Source organism: Stigmatopora argus, chromosome 2 (genome assembly GCF_051989625.1).
Source record: "Stigmatopora argus isolate UIUO_Sarg chromosome 2, RoL_Sarg_1.0, whole genome shotgun sequence".
Lineage (NCBI taxonomy): Eukaryota > Metazoa > Chordata > Actinopteri > Syngnathiformes > Syngnathidae > Stigmatopora > Stigmatopora argus.
In genome coordinates, this window is record NC_135388.1 from 8,578,674 (window position 1) to 8,602,283 (window position 23,610).

At 41.5% G+C, this 23,610-nt stretch overlaps 1 protein-coding gene across 1 annotated transcript; it reads left to right on the forward strand.

The window, feature by feature from the left end:
* The first annotated feature begins 249 nt into the window (after positions 1-249).
* greb1 (growth regulating estrogen receptor binding 1) lies at positions 250-20,005 on the forward strand. The gene is made up of 34 exons (XM_077590730.1): positions 250-586; positions 7,097-7,257; positions 7,315-7,422; positions 7,501-7,677; positions 7,754-7,936; positions 8,335-8,448; positions 8,572-8,703; positions 9,833-9,943; positions 10,011-10,133; positions 10,202-10,387; positions 10,830-10,966; positions 11,045-11,315; positions 11,455-11,583; positions 11,728-11,898; positions 11,983-12,180; positions 12,275-12,458; positions 12,617-12,800; positions 12,886-13,022; positions 13,099-13,450; positions 13,610-13,725; positions 14,162-14,367; positions 14,519-15,098; positions 15,543-15,699; positions 15,768-15,870; positions 15,948-16,103; positions 16,246-16,382; positions 16,497-16,658; positions 16,749-16,953; positions 17,039-17,201; positions 17,931-18,049; positions 18,254-18,486; positions 18,576-18,776; positions 19,153-19,291; positions 19,359-20,005. Exons 2-34 carry the CDS (start codon positions 7,104-7,106, stop codon positions 19,520-19,522), a joined length of 5,892 nt encoding a protein of 1,963 aa, XP_077446856.1. The 5' UTR covers positions 250-586; positions 7,097-7,103; the 3' UTR covers positions 19,523-20,005.
* Positions 20,006-23,610: the final 3,605 nt, after the last annotated feature.

The following is a 23,610-nucleotide window of genomic DNA, read 5'->3' on the forward strand; positions in this document are numbered from 1 at the left end:
TAATGGCAAAATTATACATTGACTCATTGGCTGCCATTGACGGGTCTAGACGTCCAATCTATTTTGACTTGGATGGTTGGCAGTCTGCCTTTCCAACCAATGACTTAAAAGTCTAAAATTCTATAGAAATGATCATACCACTAATAATTAATCATTATATCCCTATTGAGGATGATAACGAGACTTTAATTATTTTTTTCTTCACTTTAGCATGTTAAGCCATCCCTCCCATTTGAAATGGATTGGACGTCTATCGTTGTCAATGGCAGCCATTAAGTTAAAAGTGATTAAAATAATTCTTTTCATCAATCTTTATTGACAAACTCAACATGTAATATATAGAATCTTTTCACAACAATGATTTCACAATAAGCAAGGATGCAATTTTTGGACGTGTAGGGAGGTGGACCGTACCAACATGGCAGCCAAACGAGGGGGAGGTTCTGTCTTTGAGCCGAGATCAAACCAAAAGTGATGACACTGGCGACCCTCAGTTTGTCTCGAGCCGGTGAAATGGAGGCAGCTGGTTGAATTTTACCAACTTTTCTTCACCATTTCTTACACTTTGTTCCGCTTGGTAGAAAACGTGAGTATATTTTTAAAGGAACATTTTCGTATTTGTTCCCCATTATGTCCACCTCTACACTCTTGGTGATGATGCTGTCTCACTCGGGCTGAAAATTGTCAATATTGTGCACGTTCGGAGATTTTCTTTACATTGAAAATTATCGCTGGGCGACAATATTCACTTTTTGTTTGATTGTTTGTCTGTTTTATGCATGGCAGGTTCACTCCAAAACAATATTTTACTAACACTTGTTTTAAAATAAGAAATTACGTGGCGTCAATTGATGTCATTCTATTTAAAACCATTGTAATACTTATTTATTTTTAGGATAATTATCATTTATTCTTGATGATTTAACATCAATTTAGTGAACAAATTATTTCCCATTCAACACAACGCCTGTAATCTCTCATTTGTTTCCTTCAGTGCTTTTTCCCCATCAAAATATTACTAAGTATTTATAGTGTGTCACAGTGAAGTAATGTAAAATATATGTTAATACTTTTTTGTTTAAAGAAATATATATATTAAGAACCTCCCAAGTTATTTCATTTACCCATGTGTTATAAGTTCTGTCAAAGGGACCTGTTGGATTTTTTTAAAAGTATTATTCTAACTTAAAAATGTGTAGCCTTTTGTGTCAAATATTCTAAGATACCAATTTGTAAAAATATACCTTGTTTCTATTTTAAATACAAAAATATTAAGCAATAAAATATAATTACTACATTTGAAAATACTAAATATACATCATTCTTTTTTATTCTATTTTAAGATAAACCATTTAACTTATTGTACAAAAAAAAGCCTTCTTTTGGTTCAAATCTAATCTTTGAATGGCTCTGGCCCATCTGTCATTTAAAAAAACAAAACAAATTGTACCATGAGCCCAAACAATTGCCCAGCCCCATTGTAGCAAGCATATTCCTCTGCCAAGCATTTATTGTTTAATGAACATTTTATATTTGTGCCAGCCATGAAACCATCAGGGTTTGTTTGAAAAATACTTGGCGGCGTGTGTGTGTGTGAACACTGCATTCATGCGCTGACTCGTAAATAAACATTGCTTGTTGTGAGTCATGATGACAGAGAACGTACTGCATGTTGTGCATTGTGCTTAAAATCCAGATTGTCTTCACGCTAGACAACACACCATCCCTGGGAGTTACTGGAGAAAGAAAGCAAAGAATAAAAATGTCAAGGACGTATGTGCTATGATAGCTAATGCGACCGCTTGAGCAAAATTTGAATCATTTTTATTGGCTAAAAGTTCAAACGCACCAGGATTTGGCCTCTGGTGGTTGCGCCAAGTGTACTGCTTGATCCATTTGAAGGGCTTGCAGGGGAATGATCACTGCCAGGCCTCCGACTCTAAATGTATGTGACGCCTTTTGATGTCAATGGCAGCCAATAAATTAAAAGCAGTTTGTGAATTATCGCAACCAATCAAAAATTCTTGTCTATTAATAAAATCATTATCATAAAAATCTGCTCCGAACTATCAATGATGTCAAAGATTAATGGATATTTACTCGGCTGTAAATCAACAATATAGTTGACTAGAAACATTTTTACTGGTTCTGGGACCTCTTTGGAAGGTCATTTGGCATTTACATAAAGAATGGTCTAGAGGTGTAACAATACATTGATTTGTTCATCTATCCAAATGAATCGATCAAAATGTGAAACTTTGATTAATGTTGTCATCATTTAGATATGCTGTTATGTTAATAAGAATATTCTTCATTTAAATGTTTCAGCAACAAAATTATACAAAGCATCAAAATTGCCTTGTATCTTTTATTGATTCACTCAAAATTTAACTCCTTGTGTAAATGTGTACATAACATTGTATTAAATTAACAGATCCACTTGAATCAGATCCTGTCTGATGTTGTAATATCAGCAAACATGTTATCATAGTCCAAAGAATTAATATCATATTCTATGGTCAGGAACTTGGTGAAATATCTTGCTTTTGTGATCTGATCATAGAAATCAACTGTATTTTCCATCCTTAAAATCCCTTATTTTCCCCCAAAATAGACAATGCACCTTATTACCTAGTGTGGTTTATGTTCCGCATTAATTCTGGTTGTGCTTACTAACCTCAAACACATTTGTGTTAGAGTGCTCCAATAGAGTGCTCAAGACACACATTCAACCATGAATAAAACAATAATTTTAATGTTAAAAGATAAAAAGCAAATGCAGTGCATTGACGAACTACTGCGCCTTATGTGTGACAATAAAACTCACTCATTGCGGATAAGGTATATCGATATGGCAATATATCAGGGATACTTTGTATCCCATTAGGTTATCAATATGCTGCTGCCAAGAATCCATTAAACCCCAAATCATCTACTATGATGTCATCAATGTTGGCTGCCATTGACGACGCTAGACGACCATTTTATTTAGACTGGGAGGGTTTGTCATTGGGTCCACCATCCCAATCTAAATGAATTGGACGTCTAGGGCCATCAATGGCACTCAAACATGAGCCTTCAAGGCCAATTCTAATCGTCTATCGTTGTCAACGACAGGCAATGAGTTAAGAAATACAACCATTATATAGTGTATAAAGCATTTATTTTAAATGCTGTATCAAAACATTCTCTGAGGCAACGAGGAGAACAAAAGTTTCGGGACAGGAGATCCCCGACTCAAAATAAACGTTGTTTATTTTTCCATATCGAAATAGCTTGTTTTCCTATTTAACAGTTTTATTGTAGAATACCATAGATTGATGTCTTCGCCAACTGTTACAACATCAAATCTTGAGATAACCGTTATCGTGAGCCTTGTATTGGGAATGGTACCGTGACGCCGTATTTCAATAGTGTGGACATGATGTTCGGTGGGGGGTGCCGTGGGACCGCCCCTTGGTTAGCCAGTTGGCTGTCCGCCGCCATCGATCTGACGTAGGATGAGAAAACTGCGGCTGAGAGCATTTCTTGGGGGTCGTAGGTCAGCGCCGGGCACACATTGGAGGGTCCGCTGGTGTGTGACATCACTTTGCATTTGTTTGGGCTGTGGGTCAGCAGGCAATCAAGCTGCTCCCGTTGCCACACTGACCAGATGACGCTTTTGCGTACAAACGCGCACTTAGCGTGTTTTGTCGCACACGTCGTCGTCGTGCGTGAGGGTGTAACCTGATCCTCTGTCCGAGTTGGAGGATGGACGCTGCTTTCCGGCTGGTCAGACTGAAAAGAGAAAATAGCAGGAACGGTGTGTGCGTTTGTTTGCGCTTGTGTGCAGCTGGTATGTGGCCCTGGCTAATAGAGAAAGAGCCTGGGGTTCTTATCTGACCCCTCCTGGGGTAACCTTTCACCCCTATCCAGGACAAGCCCTTTGTGTGTGTCCGCACAACTCCAGCCTAGGAGTGAGCTCGTGTGTGAGTGCGCACCAAAGTTTTGCATAATTGTCATCTCAATAGTGACCCGACCTCAAGGAAGCTTTATATTTAGAAAATTGGGGTATATTGATTTTTTTTCGTGGGCAGAGGCGTATACATGACGGCGACACGTCGATGAAACAATGAAGGTGCCGAGTGTTGAAATGCTAAGGAGCCCGTGTCGGTAACATCCTGAAAGAAAGGGACCTCCGGAGTTTAAAGGGGTCCTAACTACGGGTTTTGTATTTGTGTGCTTGAGTGTGGTGGTGGGAAGGCAGGGACCAAGGGGTCATAAAATGCCACAATAGTGTCTCTCTCCCCAGGGTGAAAAAGAGACAGAAAGGGAAGAAGAGATGGGGAGGCAGGGGGTGGGGGGAATTTAGGGATGAAAGGATCTCCCACTTCCACGTCAGGGAGGGTGGCACCGGGGGGGTGGAAAGAGAAAAGATCAAGAACCGTTCCGAAAATGATTCAACTAGCACGTCAGCCTCACTATTCTGGGATCGTGGCTTCGATCCCAGGTGGCTCCTCATTGTGTGGAGTTTGCATGTTCTCCCCGGGCTTTTGTGGGTTTTCTCCGGGTACTCAGGTTTCCTCCCACATCCCAAAAACATGCAGCAGGGTAGGCTGGTCGAATACTCAAAATTGCTCCTACGTACAAGTGTGCGCGTGAATGGTTGTCCATCTTTCTGTGCCCTGCGATTGGCTGGATATGATTTCAGGGTGTCTCCTGCCTGGTGCCTGAAGTCATCTGGGATAGGCTCCAGCACCCCCCGCGACCCTTGTGAGGATATGTGGAACAGAAAAGGAATGAATGAAAGAATAATATCACTTACAACACGTCATCTGTGAGAAACATGACCATTCAATGCCAGTCACCCCAGTTGCAATATATTACATGTCTATCACTGTCTTTTTTTAACACAGTTTCAGCTCCAGCCAGTTTGTGGACACTGTCTTGAATATTTTCCCCCAATATTTTCCCGAGCTACTATCGCAAAGTGACACTTTGCGGTCGGGATTGTTATGTTGATTGACTTCATTGGTCCTGATTTTTGCTCAGGAGCACATTTACCCGCTTTCATCTTGTGTCTCCCCGTGGTTGTAAACGTCAGTCTGCTCTTTGCCAGAAGGCGTGATTACTTCCTCTGCTTCATCACGGGCCGTGTTATGACCGGCCTTTTTCTGTCTTCCTCCCCTCTTGTCTTACCACAAAGCCAATGACAGTCTGTATTGTTTGGTTGCATGCGAAAGCGTGGAAGCAGAAGGTGGCTGTCTGTCCGCTTGTGTGTTTAACTTACTTTTATCTTCAGACATTTTTTTTTGTTGGGATCCAAGATAAAAATTAAAAAAAACATTTTTTTTGCCCGAATCGCCAAAGAACAACTATTGATAAAACCTCTAATTTTCTACACAAAAATTTGATTTTCGATTTTAATAGATTGGCCGCATTTGCTAAAAGAAAAGCAAATAACAGCTTTTTGTCTGTTTTCATTTCTGAGTTTTGCTTCATTTCTCCTGATATCATTTTTATCACTTTTATTTTCCTATAATTACTTTGAGTTATATTCCATATCTTATTTTTTAGCAGATTACAAAATAAATCCTTCTCCGTGGTCAAAACATATTATAATGCAATTGCTCTCATTCAATCATTAAAATGGCTTCTACAGTAAACAATGGTAGTGAATTTGTGAAATGAGCATTTGTTTTCTGTTACAATTGTAGTTAATTTCTTTTGACACTTGGCTGATTAATGCCGGCATCTGCAACACAAGCCGTCCAATTCTGGCTTTTTCAAACAGCTCTTGGATTTGATTAGCCTTTATAGTTGTTGAAGATAAAGTGTTCAGTCACTGAATGTTTTGTTCCTGCTGTGAAACAATTCTCAAATGTCCGTCATTGCAGCGAGACGGACTGTTTGTCCTGTTACAAAGTTCTTTATGTATGTTTCCTTCGTTTTGTTTTACACAGCTTTTAGTGAGACGTTCTTGGTTTGAGTTGACATGACGCTTGCTAAATGCAGTCACGCTAACATAGGTCGTATGTCACTAAATGGCTAAAGTGGTTTGTTTATATATGTAGCTGACCTATAGGTTGCTTGTGTCAGACGGTCATGTTTGTCTTTGTACGTTTGTGCAAGCACGTGTGCTTTCTCGTGTTCCTAAAGTTAAATGAGGGTCGTGAGCAGAGGGGCAGAGGAGGATTATGTTGGCTTTCGCATCCACCCTTGTCATTTACCCCGAGGTTGACCCAGTTTTGTCAGCTTTACATTGACATACATCAAGGTAATAACTGTACAAAATGGGAATGGGAATCCAATCGGGAATGGGTAATCGAATCGAGAATCGAATCGGGGTTTGAATTGGGATTCAAATCAGGAATCGAATCAGGATTCAAATTGGTATTCAAATCAGGATTCAAATTGGTATTCAAATCAGAATTGAATCAAAATTGAATCAGAATCTAATTGAATTGGAATCAAAATCAAATTCGAATAGAATTGGAATTGAATCAAATTCAAATTGGAATTCAATCAAATTCAAATTGGAATTGAATCAAATTCAAATTGGAATTCAGTCAAATTCAAATTGGAATTCAATCAAATTCAAATTCAATCCGAATGGAACTGAATTTGAATTGAATTAGTATTCCCATTATACAACTATAATAAGATTTAAAGCTTCACTACGAAGTGCACAAATAACAACAAACAAACTCTCTCATGGAGAAAGACATTATTTATCCCTTCTTGTTTATGGCATTACCATGCACCAGGAGTATTAGACAAGACACTCTCTGTGCTTGAGTTAGAGCACAGTTTGAGCGAGTGTTTCCTTCATTGAGGCTGTGGTCAACCAGTGAGCGCTGCCACCGAGAGAGAAAACGGAGAAAAACAAAGAGGGAGTAGCGTCTAGGTCAGGGTGTCCTTACTCTGTCAGTGCAGCTGATTTTATGGCATGCCGTCTGGACACATGCCTCCATTAGTAGCTGCTGTTAATGTGGATGGGAAGATGTTGTATCCTGATGTACCAAGCTGTTCTATTAGTGGATTTACTGAACTTTCGATTTCACTGGCAAGCTGTTAACGGCGGTAGACGTCCAATCTATTGTGCTTTTTTTCCCAGAACACCAATGGGGAACTCATATGCGGGCCAATTGCGGACCACACGCTTCGAGGAGGTCCTTCACAATTCTATTGAAGCATCGCTAAGGTCCAACATTGTAGTGCCTCGGCCAGTTTTCTCCCAACTGTACCTTGAGGCAGAGCAGCCATTGGCACATAATGGTGAGTTATGATGACACATATGAACACAGGGAAATTGCAAAAAAAATGCTTCAACAGGCCGCACAGAAAATGAGGAGGAGGAGGATGAAGATGGCTCTGAATCGAACAGCCCGCCAATACCTTATCAGATGAAACCCCCACCTGAAGGATGCTGCACCACGGACGGTTTGTTCACATTGATGCAAATTTACCTTTTAACTAATGCATGTGCATGTTAAAAATAAAAAAATCCCTGCGCTCTAGGCTTCTGTCAGGCAGGCAGGGATCTACGTCTGTCGTCTTTGGCGTCAGACACTTTGGAAGTGTCGCCCGGCTTCATGCTGATCGGTCTTAAGTCGCCCTCCCTCCCTGATAGCCTGCTCGTGGGCGCCGTAGACCATCGTTTCCTGCCAGATGAACGGGGTCACAATGCCCTGCTCGGTAAGAAGGACGATCCGCCCGCCTGATGGACCTCGTGGTCAGGAAGCCGTCATCACGCCAGCGTGCTTCCCCGCAGGCTTCTCGGGGAGTTGCATGGGCTGTGGAGAAAGGGGATTCCGCTACTTCACAGATTTCGCCAACCATATTAATCTTAAACTCAGCACCCAGCCTAAGAAACAGAAGCACTTAAAGTTCCATCTGTATCGAAACAACCAAGGCGTGCTGGTTAAAGGAGCTCCTATCTGTTGGAGGGGACACGGTAAGATTGCCGTATAGAGATTTAATGAGAAGTTCCAAGATTATTGGGTTACAACTACAAAATCTGGAGTTCTACTCAAATGAATACACTGAAAGCACTATGAACAGTTTGATAACAAAATTCAGTTGGGTTAATACCTATGCCGATTTAATCGTAGTACATTTAAGTTAAATCGTTTTATATTTTTCCCACCACATGTACATGAAAATCGTCATGAAATGTGCAGTTTTTAGTTTTTAAAATTACTTAACCCTTATGGCCGATTCTGACCTTGAAATTTTATCCTCTTTCATAATCGGACCAAAAAAAAGGACTTTTGTGAAATATAGACAAATGCAATCGTGGATTTTAATTTCTTTCTTAATTTGATCTGATTATGCATATCTGTTTTGTTTCAGATGGCCGAATAAGACAGGTGAGCTCAAGTCTGTCGGAGGCTCGTGCCACAACAGAAGAACAATCATTAAGGATGGCTTTAATCCAGTCCTCAAGCACACCTGGCAGCTATGCAGGTTTCACAGCTAATTCGTTTCAATCACATATTTTCTAGCAGTTTTTTTAATGTGACTTTGTTAGACTTTTAGGTTCTGACACATAACAATCCCGTCATTGGACTTCTTGTTGTCTAAAAGCAGCGGCCTCTCATGCTAATGGCCTTCCTCAAATCTCCGACACGCCAAACCCACTGACAAATGGCATCCATGCGACGTCTTCAACAGCGCAGCCGGTGATAAATCATTCAGGACCGGGAAGACCGTCTGCCACAGGTACTTGCCTACGCCTGCCATTGACGAAGACCGACGTCAAATCATGTGTCTCTTTTACCCTTCTGCTCCAAATTTCAATGAATGTATCTCGTATAGGCGTCCAATCCGTTTGAAGTGAATGAATGTACGTTCATTGGCTGCCACCCTCCCACTTCAAATGGATGGACGTCTTTCGCTGTCAATGACTGCCAATGAGTTATTAAACGTCATAAGGGAATTTCTATTCATTTGGCATCTGACATTTTAAAGTTAGTCTCGTATCATGTGTATGTTAGAGTTGCCATTGTGTCTGCTATCATTAACCCCCTGGGTTCCTTCACACCTCTGGAAGGGGAGCGAAGCCCCCTGTGTTACAACCGCAGCCAGCAGCATTGTGTCGGGGATCGTCCTTTGTCTGCCTGATTTCATTTGCCAACACTTGGGGCACTAAAAATTTCCCTCTCGCTTTCTTCTCGCTCCTTCACTCGGTGGCCTCTATAAAACAGGGTTGTAAAATGCTCTCTTCTTTTTTCCCATTTTCTCGCTGAATGAAAAAGCTTCCTTCCTGCCGATGTTGTTTTTTCTTGCTTCCTCTAACAAGTGGCACTTTTTTCATCACTGCATTTTAACAGAAGGGTTAAGTAGCAGAGGAAGAGAGAGGTTAATACATAAAATACAACTGCATCTACATGGGCTCAAACTAAAACAATTTAATTGAATGGAGTTGAATGCTGTCAACTAACAGGATAATTTGAACCCAGATACTAATATTTAAATTTAAGAACCATCGGAGGGAGCGCAAGATGGCTTATTCAAGAATTGCAGGACATTGTATGTCCCACCATTTAAATTTTAAATAACCCACCTTCAAAATATACTAAAACATTTCATTTCCGAGTAGATCATGTATTTATTAATTACTATTTTTATTTTTTTCTTTGTCTATTTACATTAAAGTGTGTCCTCCTCATGAAACATAAATGCTAGCGTAAGAATTAGCCTGCTCCTCCTGGGAAAAAGCTAACATTAATTCAGTTTTGCAACTTTATTACTGTGATTGTCAAATAATGTAATTATAAAATTAAATTGATCAATAAGATCAGCTAATAAAGCCTTGATGATATTACAAATATCATGTTTTGTCCCCCAGGGTCGCAAACAAATGCTGGTCCTCCCAAAAAGAGGCACAAGGGTTGGTCCCCTGAATCATCTTCATCAATCTTTCCATCATCAACCATTACTACAAATGGCGCCAGATTAGGTAAGGAATTTTTATTGTTTTAAATGAAGAAAGAGACGTAGACATACTTGTGCTCTCCTACATTCAGAGGCATCTGCCACAGTGAGTGGCTCACAGAAGTCCTCAAGCACAGTTTCCTCCTCTGAGATGTCTGTAGCCGTGCCTGATCAGCTGTCACACACTTGTGGACTACAGCCTGTCATCTTCAAAGGTCAAATACATTAATGACACTGGAAATCAATGATTTTTTTCTCTAAAATAAAGCTCTCCCGGGAACAGGTCATGGGCCTCTCCCTCAGCTGACCGGCAATTTTAGTGAAGTTCTCGTCAGCTCTCTGCTCCAGAGTTGCTATTTGAGCTCTCAGACCCTCCCCAGAATATACCAACACTACGGACCCTCGCCTATTCAGCCACTGTCGACTGAGATGCAGATTCTTCTCACTGTCTACTACCTTGTTCAGCTAGGTCAGTGTCGCATGCTGTAAATCTAACAGAACACACAAATTAATTTATCATTCACTATGCCGTTTGCAGTTACCAGATGGCAAGCTGGCATTTTACTAGTGTAAGTAAAGTAATTGATTGGTTAACGGCGGTAGAGAGCCTATCCATTTTGACTGGGACAGCTGTCATAGATCATCCTCTGCCAGCCTATTCCAGATAAAATGGATTGGAGGTCTATCACTGTCAATGGTATAGTATTTGCTTATTCAAAATGGAAATTGAAAAAAGCAGAGTCTTTGCTCCCATTCCATTTTTAAATTTAAAATGTGAAAATTTTAAAAATATATATAAAAGAGGTTGTTTAATGTTTTGTCTTTTGTTAATATCAGGGTTTTTTTTAAAGAAAGAAAAGGAAAAATTATGACAAATAAATGATGTCTTATTTCTCCCCAACATTTTCAAGGCCCGGAGCAGGTGCCCCTGATTGAGGATTTGGAGCAGATATTCATGAGATCGTGGAGGGAGTCCCACCTCAGTGAAATCAGACAGAATCAACAAACCCAAACTCAAGCCTCCCAAGGAAGGCACTATGGAATTGAGGTCATTTCTCATATTGTATTATTTGTGGAAAAGTCTCATTAAATGGTGAGATAAATCTTCCTTTTTTGGGGTTTCCAGTCACCGCCAAGCCTTCCCGTACTCCCTCAGCATCTTGGATTGGCACCACAGCAGCCTCTGACACCCAGCCAGCTTCCTTGGCTCGCCCAGCTGGCTGCGTCGTCCTGCGGAGAGGGGGTAGTGGTGTTGGGGGAGCAATTGGACTCTTTGGCTCAAGGCCTTCAGCAGATGTTTAGCAAGTTGATGGAGGGAAAGTTCGAAAACACCAACTACATAGTCGTCATTGTGACTGCGTCTGGCCAGGAAACACAATCTTGCGTGGTGGTCACAGGTGGGAGTTTGTGTCATTATTGGATTTTGTAAAAAATAAAAAGTGTTATTAACCCTTTTATGTATTTTTTTAATTACCCGAAATACAAAGCTGCTCTATAAAAAAAGACTAACTTGTATTTTTGTGTTTTGGGATACAGGTAAACATCAGTGTAGATCCTTAGCCGAGAATATGTTCTCCCCCAATGAGGGTTTGAGAGAAATCAACCAACAGCTTTCCTCTGGTGAAGCCCAGGAACTCATCCAATTCTGCAGTTCCCTTGGACAAGGTGTGTTTGACTCTCTTTCTTGGAATGCCTTAGTCTCTGCTGCGTTTCCATTACACACGCTCTTTTCGGTTAGCATTTGTCCAACGAAGTCTAGCGAGTAGATGAGCCATATTAATCATCAAGAAATAATTTTCTAAATTGCAGATGGCGATATGGATTGCCTACTGGACAACGCGACCTTGGACAGCAACGAGCTATCTCCTTTATCCAGCACTCCGGAATCCACTGAAGAAAAGAGTGTGAAAAACCCGCCAAGTCCGAAAGACTCACACAGTCCGAAAGAGAAAGTTTTGACTCCGAAAGAAATGTGTTCAGGTGACACAAATGGACGCATGACTCACTTCTTGTACTGTTTTATCAATTGACTTACCATACGAACGTCTATGTGTATACATGTAGAGTACTCGGTGGAGTGGCGCGATATCCGGCCCATCCAGTTGGCAGTAGCCCGAAAACTGCTGTCTCATGTTTTCGCCATAGCGGACTCCAGCACACAGAACCTGGACCTTGTGTCCTTTGACAGGGTCAGCTTCCTTATCCTGGTCCCTCCGTCTGAAGTCACATTTCAACAGACTGTACTCCACCTGTGGAGCTCTGGTTTGTCTCTACATATTGTGGTCTACACATTATCTTCCATACCCTTTTTGTGTTTCTGTGTAGCCACTTTGTTGACTTAAACTTTGGATTTTAGGTGTTCTTCAGGAACTCGGAAATGTGGAACAAGATTGTGTGTCTAAAAGGGAAGCGGAGCGCTACGTTGTCAAGATGGATCAAGGCGCTCAAGTGCGAGTCAACAGCCTTATTCAGGAAGCACACAGCAACTCGTATACACTTTACATCCTGGTCCATGACCATGCCCACTGGGATATCAGCAGGTCTGTGTGGCTTAAGAAGAGTCCTATTCAAAATTAAAACAACATGGGTCATTTCAGTATTAGACTTTTTGGGGGGGATGTTTCTAATTCTGGAATGATTCAGATCTTTTTATGCTTATGTTCAATAAGATTAACCATGACTTCTGTGTGCTTTTCAGCGCCTCGTACTGTAGCACAGACTCTGATTTGGGTCTCGTGGACCAGCTACTGAATTCCAGACAAGTCAGAGATGCTCCAAACATCCTGATCCTCCACGTTACATCTTTCCCATTTGCTTTGCAGACACAATACACACGCATCAGCCCCTACAATGAGATCCACTGGCCCTCTTCTTTTAGCAATGTAATATTTCCTTTCTTGTCAGCTAATAAAACAAACAGCACATACGACAGAAGTATGTATATTGTCGGTTTTTGTGTGTTTCTAGGATGTGGACCTGTATCATGAGCGAACACGCTATTTTGGCGTACCGGAGCTTTTAGAGTCGACACGATCTGGAAGCAGCCTGCCTCTTATGCGATGCGATTCGTCTTTTGAGAGCATGGCATCTGCACTGGAGGAAAGGTATACACCATTAATGAATGGCAGCCAATGAGTGAACATATAAACCAGGTATAACACATTCCTCTCTTTCCTTCAGGTTTCCAAAACTGCACAGCGCCGTAATCCGAACCACGATTCTGATCCACCACTACTGCACGGCACTGATGGCTGTTTCTGGAAGAATCGGAGGCTCCCACAATCTTCACAAGCACACGTCTGTGGAGACTCTTGCCATCGTACAGGCGCTGCTCAGTGCCGCCCAGCAATGCCCCGCCCACCACGGTCACATGATTTTACTGCGCATCCCCTCGCTGGCGCTGGCGGCCTGGGCACATCGCCGATTGTCCCGAGTGAGGAGACAGCTAGGACTGGAAGAGAGATTTGAGATCATACTGGGAAATCCGAGCCAGCCGCTGAATATTGGACACAGCTTTATTGATCAGATTAAGGTATGTAAAAGAGGTGAATCAATAAATCTGTTACTTTTTAAATGGTCCTTTCAAAAGTTCCTGGAAATAGTAACTCTTATTTGCAAAGTTTCTGTCGTAGTCTCTAAACGTTCTTCCTGATGTTTTCCTATCTTTTTTTTCTATACTTGCTTCATGTAGCTGTGGCTAAAAATTCAAGAAGCTGATTGGATTCCTCGTACCTATCTGGAGCTCGAGGCGCTTCCCTGCATTCTGATCCTATCTGGAGCTGAACCTCAAGGGGAATCACTTCCTAGGTGGGCACAATAAACCAAAACATTACAATCTGTTGCTACTGAAATCCTAAAGCCACGTTTACATATATATTTTTACCCCCATATTTAACTTTCACGTTTGAAATCTTTTACAGACAAAATAGCCAAATTCTTTATTTTTTTACTGCTCTAGTTTATGAGTCTTAAACTTGCAGCCTGTTTGCTCATTCCGGCCCACCAGATAATATTATTTTATTAATATATTAATATTTAATTAATCTTTTTTATACATATATTTTTTTTATTAAAAAAGACTCCCACACATATGTTGCAATGGGCAACTGAAAATATGATCAATAAAAAAAAATTACCCAAAACTCAATTAATGCATTTTTTAATGCATAAATTGTGGCCCGCTCTGGCCCATCATGAAATTATCGATTCACACCCCTGGTACGTGCCGATTTTGTTCCCACAGGTCACTGAAATATTGTGACCTTCGAGTCATAAGCTGCTCCTATCTGCAACGTACCACCATCGAGCAAGAATTGGGACTGGCGGCGTACCTGCTGAAGGCGGAGTCTCGTTCGCCGCCCAACCCGGGGCCGGCGAGCGATGTCCTTGAAAGTGACGCGGAGAAACTCAGCAGCACGGACAATGAAGAAGAGGAGAGCCAGGAAAACGGTAGTCACTGACTGTTATCAAATCATACATTGCAAATAATGGTGATAAACATTCAATCCAGTTCAACCTACCAGTTGAAATGGACTGGACGTCTATTGCTGGTGGTCAAAAGTGTTTCATAAAATAAAAAAATGTCATCCTTTTTTTTCAGAAAGTTCCCCTGCCTCCTCCAACCAGCCACTCCAGTCCAGCCCAGATGTTGGTACATCGGACCCATTCCCTACTCAGAGCAGCTCATCTACATCTCCGAATGCCCCAAAGAGCACATTGGACGTCACCCCGTCGCCCTCACAGGCTCAGCCCGCTCCCCAAAGCTCTTCTCAGTCCTTTCTATACCTTCAAACCTCACTTCATCACCCAAGTCAGTCTCTTGCCCAGACTTATTCCCTGGTCCACCCTATTTTTCAACCACAGATGTCTCTAGCGCCGACAATCTCCCAACCTTACTTCCAAACACTCCCGCTGCCGCACATCACCCAGCCCCCGCCTCAACCGCCGGCTCCGGCGCGGCCTCGCCGTCACCCTTCCAAATCCACGTCTTCTAGCTCTTCCTCGCCGCGAGCCTCCTCACCGCATTTGACATGCTCGTGGGCGAGGGGAGTGAGCCGCCCACCTTCGGTGCTTCTCCCTCGCGCGCTTTACGACATCATCACGGCCAACGACGGCAGTGGCCTGCCACGGTGTACCTCTTTCCTGCCGCATATGTCTGTGGCGTGGGCCAGTAGTTTCAGGTATGATTAAAGAAAATGAACTTTTTTCGATGTTTTGCTATGTTGATGTTAAAAATGCTGCCCACCTGTGTATTAGAAATACCAGTTGGATTGCACAATGTGTGTCCACTACTATTTTTCATAATATTTCTTAACATTTCAGAGGGCTTGACTCAATGGTTGCCATTGACAAAAAAATGTTTTAATTCATCTTAATCTGTTTTAATTCACCTGTCTGCTGAAAAGTAATAGTAATAAGATAAATTGTTTTTGAAAGGACCAAAATATTCACATTTGGCAACCATTTGGTGGCAGTCTCTACCAGGCAAAATGGATCAGTCTTTTTTTTTAAATCCATTTTCTACTACTTATACATGATTTGGCAGTGAATGAGTTAAATATTGACCACTGTGGGTGAAATTTGTATTTAAAAAAAGGCAAATCCATGAATTAACATATTTGCAGGCCTTTGCTGAGTAAGATGATGACATGCACAGAACAGTCACTCTACTACCGCCAGTGGACGGTCCCGCGAGCATACCACATGGACAGCAACAACCGCACTGAAGGGCGCAGCGACAACTTTCACCCCCGCAGGCTTCTCCTCAGCGGCCCTCCCCAGGTCATTTAAAGTCAGACTCATTCTGTGTAGTTATGTGTAGTCTTTTTAAATCGCCATTCCATTGCCAGGTGGGCAAGACGGGCGCATATCTGCATTTCCTAGGCATTTTGTCTCGGATGCTGATCAGGCTGATGGAGGTGGATATCTACAATGAAGATGAAATCAACTTCAGTGCGTATATTTTCAAATTCAGAGAAATGCACTCCTGGCTTGTGTTGAAGTGGTCTGCATGGGTTCTTTGTTCTTAGACATCCAAGGAGATGAGGTTAAATACAAGCCATCCAACGCCACGTGGCCCGACCCTGATGTTATGAAGACTTTACCCTTTGACTACACGGTCCATGACCCCAAATATGACGACATCAGTTTAGTCTACTGGCCGGGATATAAACCGACTCTTGATGGTAGGCTGACAAATTTCCACCAACTAGTTGAAAATGAGACATGCAGTACAAAAAATACTCCTCTACTTAAAAAAATTGATTCTATTGTGTATTTCGCAATGATCTTTTTAAAGTATATCCTGTTCCTTTTCTACTTTTCAAGGCAACCTTGCGCATCAGGAAGATGTGTGCCTCAGGAGACACACCACTAGGATTAAACTGTCAAAATATGCCGCCTTTAACACTTATCACCATTGTGAACAGTGTCATCTCTACTTGGGCTTCAACCCCAGATACCAGGTCAACAAAACAAATACAATATTTTTTTGAAAATGAATCTTTCTGTTGTTTTTAATAATAAATACCAAAACAGCAATGTTCCAACGTGTTTCTTTCTCTGAAATCCCAATCTAGATGTACGAGTCTACACTTCACGCATTCACTTTTACTCATCTGCTGCTCGGTGAAGAGATCCAGCTCTATTTCATCATCCCCAAGTCCAAAGAGCACTACTTTAGCTTTAACCAACCTGGAGGCCAACTGGAGGGTATGCGGCTGCCTCTTGCCGCCGACCAGGTGAGTCAGTGACACAGTTTAAGGAAATCACGTTGAAAATGAGACATTTGGCAACGATCCCAATATCATGTGCATATTTTTTTTCATCAGAGCCCAGACTGCATCAAGAGTCCTATCTTCACTCCGACCACGGGGCGCCATGAGCACGGTCTCTTCAACTTGTACCACGCGATGGATGGAGCTTCCCATCTTCATATCCTGGTGGTCAAAGAGTACGAAATGGCAGTCTACAAGAAGTATTGGCCCAATCACATTCTGCTGGTGCTGCCTCCTGTCTTCAATGGAGCGGGGATAGGTGCTCATGCTACTTTCATTCACATTCATACAAATGTTCCTTAGGGTGTATGTACCTTTATTACAAAAAGCTGGTTGTTTTGCAGGAGCTGCCCACTTTCTGATTAAAGAGCTCTCGTACCACAATCTGGAGCTGGAGCGCAGCCGTCGGCAGGAGGGCGCGGGCCCCATTGGCGACGTTTGGCCCTTCGTTATTCTGGCGGACGACTCATGCGTGATGTGGAACGTGATCGACTTCGACGCACGCAAGTACATGCTCCAGTATTTTATACTTTCCCCTACGAGGAACTGTTAGCATTAGGATAACTTTATCATGAGTAAAGTCAAATGCAGTTGCCCTTGGTGTTCATCAAAAGAAGAGAGGTTTCATTATTTTTATAAACCACTGTAGCATTATGAACACTATTGCACTTTTATTTGAACATGAGGCTTCATTTTTGATTCAGTTCAAATACATTCCACATTATAGTTAAAGAAAGCTTTTATCGGAGCGGTTTTAAGAAAATTTGGAAAACTACATTTTTTTAAAACATGAATCGTAAAAAATATGTAGTACCACTGGATTTAAAGTTGTTGTTTTTGTTTTCAAAATGCACTGAAAGCTAGTGTTTTTTATAAGGTGTCAGTCAGATCACCTGAATATAAATATCTTATCGCTTAGGTGTGATGTGGTTGATCATTTTTTGTTCTAAATGTGGTGAATTGCATTTTGACCACTAGAGGGAAGCAATAACCTATTTTCTTCTTTCGAACATTTTTGTTTTAATGCTGAATCTTTTTTTTAAACAGGTTGTTTAAAGCTCAAAGTGCATTTGTATTCCAAGGACATTTAAGACAACATCACGTTACATAATTTTCTCCGTGTTTGATTAGCAGTTCTGTGAAACTGTAGTTCGCAACCTTGAGTTTGACACAGCCATTTGCTTTGTAGAAATTCATCAAAATTGCTTATCATTTTTTTTGACCCGCTGCTTTTAGTGGTCCAGTGGAACACAACGCATCACTGAAACATGTGCTGCAGCACATGGAAAGCTGTCCAGACCTGACCCACTACGGCCTATGTGGGATCAGAAAGTGGAGCGGTCGAGTACTCACGGGTCAGCATTCTTTTGTATGAATAAAAGAGACTAGTTGATTGCTACTTAAAATACTTTTGTTACTGTACTTCTATGCTCATGTTATGTTCTTAAATATATTTAGTGAAATTAAAGTTCTGACTTTGGTTGCTTGACATCAACTTCAAAATGTATTTTAAAAAAATATATCAGACCAAAACTAGATGAAGTTCTCTTTGCATCCAGATCCTAAGGAGAGCGAGCCTTTCTCCAGAGGTCACCTCCATGACTTCCTCCTTCTCAACGTGGACCGGAGTCAGAACATCCAGTACGACCAGAACCGCTTCACTTGTCACGACGTCGACTTCACCCTGCGGCTGCACAGCGCTGGACTGCTCGTCTGCCGTTTTAACAACTTCAGCGTGATGAAGAAGCAGATTGCCATTGGAGGATACAGGACGTTTATCATCAAGACAAAGGTAACAATGCATAAAACAAGCTGAATTTTATTTTCCGCACCGTTGAATTCCCTTTTTTGGGATCTTAATGTGAGCCAAAAACTCCACAGATGACGGACGTTCCCACCTCAGTGGGGCCTTCTCAGTATGTCTGCGCCCCCGACAGCAAGCACCTTTTCTTGGCTACGCCGGCTCAACTTCTCCTAGAAAAATATCTCCAACACACCAGCCACAAGCTTTTTCCTCACAGCACCAAGAACTACGAACATCCCGTCCTGTCTGTCGACTGTTACATCAATCTCGGTCCTGAGGTAAACAAACAACGCGACTGTTTCATTTTCGGTTATTGTTGTTTTTTTAATTTATTTTTTATTAATGTTTAAATTAACCTATTTTTAATCTAATATGGCTGGCACGCTAGAAGTTATCCTGTAAATTTAAAAAAAATGACATTGTAATGGATTTTCATTTTTTTTCAGGTCAGTATTTCCTTTTTATTTCGTTTATTTTTATTTATTGGAGTTCATTCGCACCTTTCCAGTCAACAAGGATTGGATGTTGTGTCATCCATGGCAATAAGGAGTTTTAAATCAGGGCCCAAATAAAGAATAAGCTACTTTTGTCCCACCACGTATGACTAAAACTACATCCAAAAAGTTGTTTTTTGACCCTAGAATCACCTTGCAGGTGACCGTGTGTTTTGTGAGTTCGAGACCTCACTCCGTCAACATCTGCACCACAGGCCTGCTCTTCAGCGGCCTTCTGCTCTGTTTCGCCGATGCCTTCGTGACCCCCAGCTTCCTCAAGAAATTCAGCTTCCTCAAAGGTGAGCGCAACTCGTGCCATTTAAAAGGCGCCTAGCTAACAAAGCACTCGCTCGCTGGTCTCTGCAGGCGCGACTCTGTGCGTCATTAGCGCAGATCGCAGCGCTTTGAGGCAGACGGTCGGCAGGCTGGAGCTGGAAGAGGAATGGCGCTTCCGGCTCAGCGATGAATTTCAGACGGCCAACGCCAAGGAAGACCGACCCCTCTTCTTTCTGACGGGAAAACACATATGATCTGGGAGTCTGGTTTAGTAACACATGCGTGGGGTTTGTATCAAAGGTGATGCTGTGACCAAAAAAAAGAATGCGAAAAGAGCAAAATCATGAATGTGACAAAGTGCTTCACGTCTTCTTGTGCACTTTCCTATGAAATGTGTGAGAGAAAATGCAGGTACAAGTTTGTGCAATGTCTCGATGGAATATTCTGCAGCCTCGTTTTATGCAGATTAAAAAGCCATCACAATCATTCATTGTATGAGGGTAGCCGATTTTTGGCATCATTTTTTTCATTAGGTACTTTTGTGTACATGTATTTACATGTTAATTATTTTCAGTACTTATTTACTGCATGTGTTATCGCTCTGTCGGGTTGTTTTGCAAGACTGACCTCCATTTAAGTTTTTTTCCATTGTTGTTGTTGTTTTTTTACTGTAAATGGCATGTTACAATGTACAGTTTTGAATACTTTAAATTCTATAAATGTACAGATAAGTTGAACATGCTTCATTGCAGTGTTTCAATTTTTTTCTTCAAAGTATGGAACATATCATATAGACATAATGATACATACCATACTCTTGTTGAGTGTGGATGTGTGTGCGCTTTTATGTGATACTGTAAATGGGATATGGTATGTGACATTAGAAGAGTCTTCCAGCTTTCTCAAGTTACCTTCTAGTCATCCATTGCCAGAATGTGCTTAGAGGTAAATTTAGACTCGACACTGACTGCAAGTCTTAAATATAAATAATGAGGCATCAGCGGACTTGTAAGAAGGAGTTCTAGGAAATTCTAAGATTCAATCCGAGCTTGTTTATTATAGCATACATTTAAACACTGTGTATATAGTGCACTATTAGTACCATGTTTTTTTTCCTTAAAAATACCCCTTAAATATTATACTTTATGCCTATAACAGTGACAATATATGTGTATATGTATATACTATATGCTGCCAGCCTCCCCAGTCAAAATTGATTGTCCATCTAGTTGCTGTCAATGGCAATACACCACAAAGAGTTACAATCCACAAACGGGCGTCCTGATTTACTAACGTCCTGTGTTTATGACCCTGCTGCCATTAGTACGCTACAACAACAATGTGTACCGTTGTTATCGTCACGTGGGGAACTTTCAACACACTTCAGGCCACAGTTGAGAACAGAAGATGTTACATAACAATGCCAGTGTGTTTGGGCCTCTCTTGGGTACAGACTGCATCTCTACTTTTCTTTCTTTTACACCACACAGGGGCCAAAGTTCATCCTCAACTGAGGAGTACCTTACTTGTACTGTTGCGCTGCTGTTTATTTTTTTATCAATTTATTTAAAGCAGAAAGGTTGGCTGTGGTTGCTCATTTTTCAATGCCATTGACGGTGCTAGACATTCTATCCATTTTGACTGGAAACATTCAATTATTCCAGTCAAAATGGATAGGACAGATATACTGATGAAGTGTTTGTAGACTGGGCCACTAAACTGTGTGTTGACCATATTCAATGAGATTTTAATCATTTGCTGCGGGCCAATAAAAAGTGGGCGGCGGACCACTGTTGACCCACGGACTGTAGTTTGGATAGCACTCCGCTAGACCAAGTGATATAGTGAAAGACGCCGATTGTAGAGTTTCCATTGAGCCAATGTTTTTAGTGGTGTGTGTCTCAGTCTGCCTTGTGATTGGTTAAAGAACTCCAACCCTTTCCCTCCACACTCGCGGAATACCTCCCCCGTCTCCGTGGTGATGAAAGAACACATTCTTGACCTTGAAGGGCCATCAATTCACTCTCGTCTCAACCCAACCCGCTTCCTCTTTCTCGCTCACGTGGCAGCCAGCTCGAAATGTTGTCCGAGACCATTGCGGAATCGTCAGCGTGCGCAACCGTGCTAGATGAATAATAATTAACACACCAATGACGTGTGGTTTGTTTGGAACATACTTTGAAAGAGTAAAGAATCATTTGTTTACGTCGTTTTTTTTTCCCATGGCTGCAGAGAGGGTCTATTTTCAAGGGCCGTTTTGAAGAGGAATGGTTAGTGTTGTTTACCCGGGTGTAGAATTGCACAAATGTATAAGAAGAGCTGTTCCGGGTATTTTAACTCTCTTGTTACGGCTCTCATTCAAAGGCTAGTGGGAGAGTATCATTTGTTTAAAAAGGTTTTAAAACGTTCCTCAGAAACAATTTGGTTTCCACTTTTCTTCTGTTTTGGTCATCAGCAGTGGAACTCTGATTTATGAGCAAAATGAGGAAAAATTGAGTTTTTTTTTTAATAAACAGGTCAAATAGTGGAATTTATGATGTTGGGAGGGTAAGAGTGATTGAACTTTATTCATTTGCTGTCATAATCCCTGTTCAAATGAGGTTGGACGGCAATGGAATCCAATGAGTTAAATGTCTGCAATAAAAGCCACCCACAAAGTATTTTTTGTTTTCGCGCCTAAACACTCCTCGTGCTGAATTGTCTCCTCCCACTGAACTCTCTCTGCAGGCGAATCCTTGGTAGATCATTCAATTCTTGGAATAAAGCGCCACGTGCTGCCGTGTTCCCTCTGGCTGGGTTCACCCGATAGTGTGTGTGTGTGTTTTGAGTGTGTTCCTGTGAGGGGGTGTTTATGAGATCCCAAACCACTACAATCACGTGCTCAACGGTTGTGCAGGACAAAACTATTGCCAGATAACAGAAAACGGCTTCCTGGGTTGTGTTCTGCAACGGTACTCACATTGTAAATGTTTTTTTGAACTGTGCAATCTTTCCATGGTGATTTTATGTGGAAATCATTTAAAGAATATTGTTGGTTATGAACTTTTTATTTTGTCCTCAATTGACAGGCCAAAGGTTAAAAACAGCATTATGTTCTGTTAGACGCACACTTGAGGCTCGGTTCTGGGAATCACTGGGCAGTGTGTCCTCAGTCGTGGAGCTCAGCCAAAGGGGTGACCAACAAGTGTTCTTTTTTTTTTGAGGGGATTGTCCACAATCAAATTATTGCATAATCATGGGTCTGTAATCAGACTACAGCATTGTAGGTGCAGAAAATTGGTAGGCGTGACGTTTGTTTACACTCATTTGGTCATGCACAACAATATAATGACGTCATGATTAAACAAATTGGTCTTTCATAATTGGCTATGGACTTTTTGTATTGTTTTTCTTATGAAATGTTGGTGTTTTACCCTGTAGTAACCTTATGGTTGCTCTACACACATGATTTATAGTCTCACTATACGTATGGCTTCCTGTCTCAGACTCTTCCACAGCTTTCACACAGACTATATATACTATACTATATAGTTATTTTTTATTGTTTAAATTTTTGCTCGGTATAAAGCTTTGCCATAAGCATAACTTTATTTAGCCAGTGTGGGGATTTGTGTTTCTATTTTCATTCATCCTTCATTGATGTCTTCAAATCGCCCGTTATTCTTGTTCCCTGGCACTAAACAGGTTTTGTCTCGTCCGGGCGAAAAATGTCAAGATTAAAAGCTTCCAAGAGAAGGGGAAAATGAAGTACATGCATTCCAAATGCATGGATTTTAGATTAAACTAAGATAGAGTGGTGTTTTCCTTAGCTGTGAATGTGAATTTATTTAATTGATTGTCATATTTTTCAATTTATCACCTATAATTATTATTCCATCTATACATGCTACTGATGTATACAGGCGGCCCGGTGGTTAACGCGTCGGCCTCACAGCTCTGGGGTCCTGGATTCAAATCCAGGTCAAGTCCAAATGTGTGGAGTTTGCATGTTCTCCCCGCGTGGGTTTCCTCTGGGTACTCCGGTTTCCTCCCACATTCCAAAAACATGCATGGTTGGCTGGTTGGACACTCTAAATTGCCCCTAGGTATGGGTGTGAGTGTGTATGGTTGTCCAGCTCCTTGTGCCCTGTGATTGGCCCAGAAGCAGCTGGGATAAACTCCAGCACCCCCTGTGACCCTAATATATATACATATATATATTCCCTGCCATTGTCAGTTCTCCTAGTTTGGACGTAAATTTCCGTCAATGGCATCAGTTGAGTTTAAAAGGTCAAGACAAAACATCCTTGTAGTACTTTCCCTTTTGAACGGGAATAAAAAAAATATCGTTTCAATTCCACAT

Coding starts and splice junctions, on each gene's coding strand:
- greb1 (XM_077590730.1), top strand. CDS start 7,104: ATGGGGAACTCATATGCGGGCCAATTGCGGACCACACGCTTCGAGGAG. Junction 12,181..12,274: donor ACTCCACCTGTGGAGCTCTG/GTTTGTCTCTAC, acceptor TTTGGATTTTAG/GTGTTCTTCAGGAACTCGGA. Junction 18,050..18,253: donor GAGCGGTCGAGTACTCACGG/GTCAGCATTCTT, acceptor CTTTGCATCCAG/ATCCTAAGGAGAGCGAGCCT.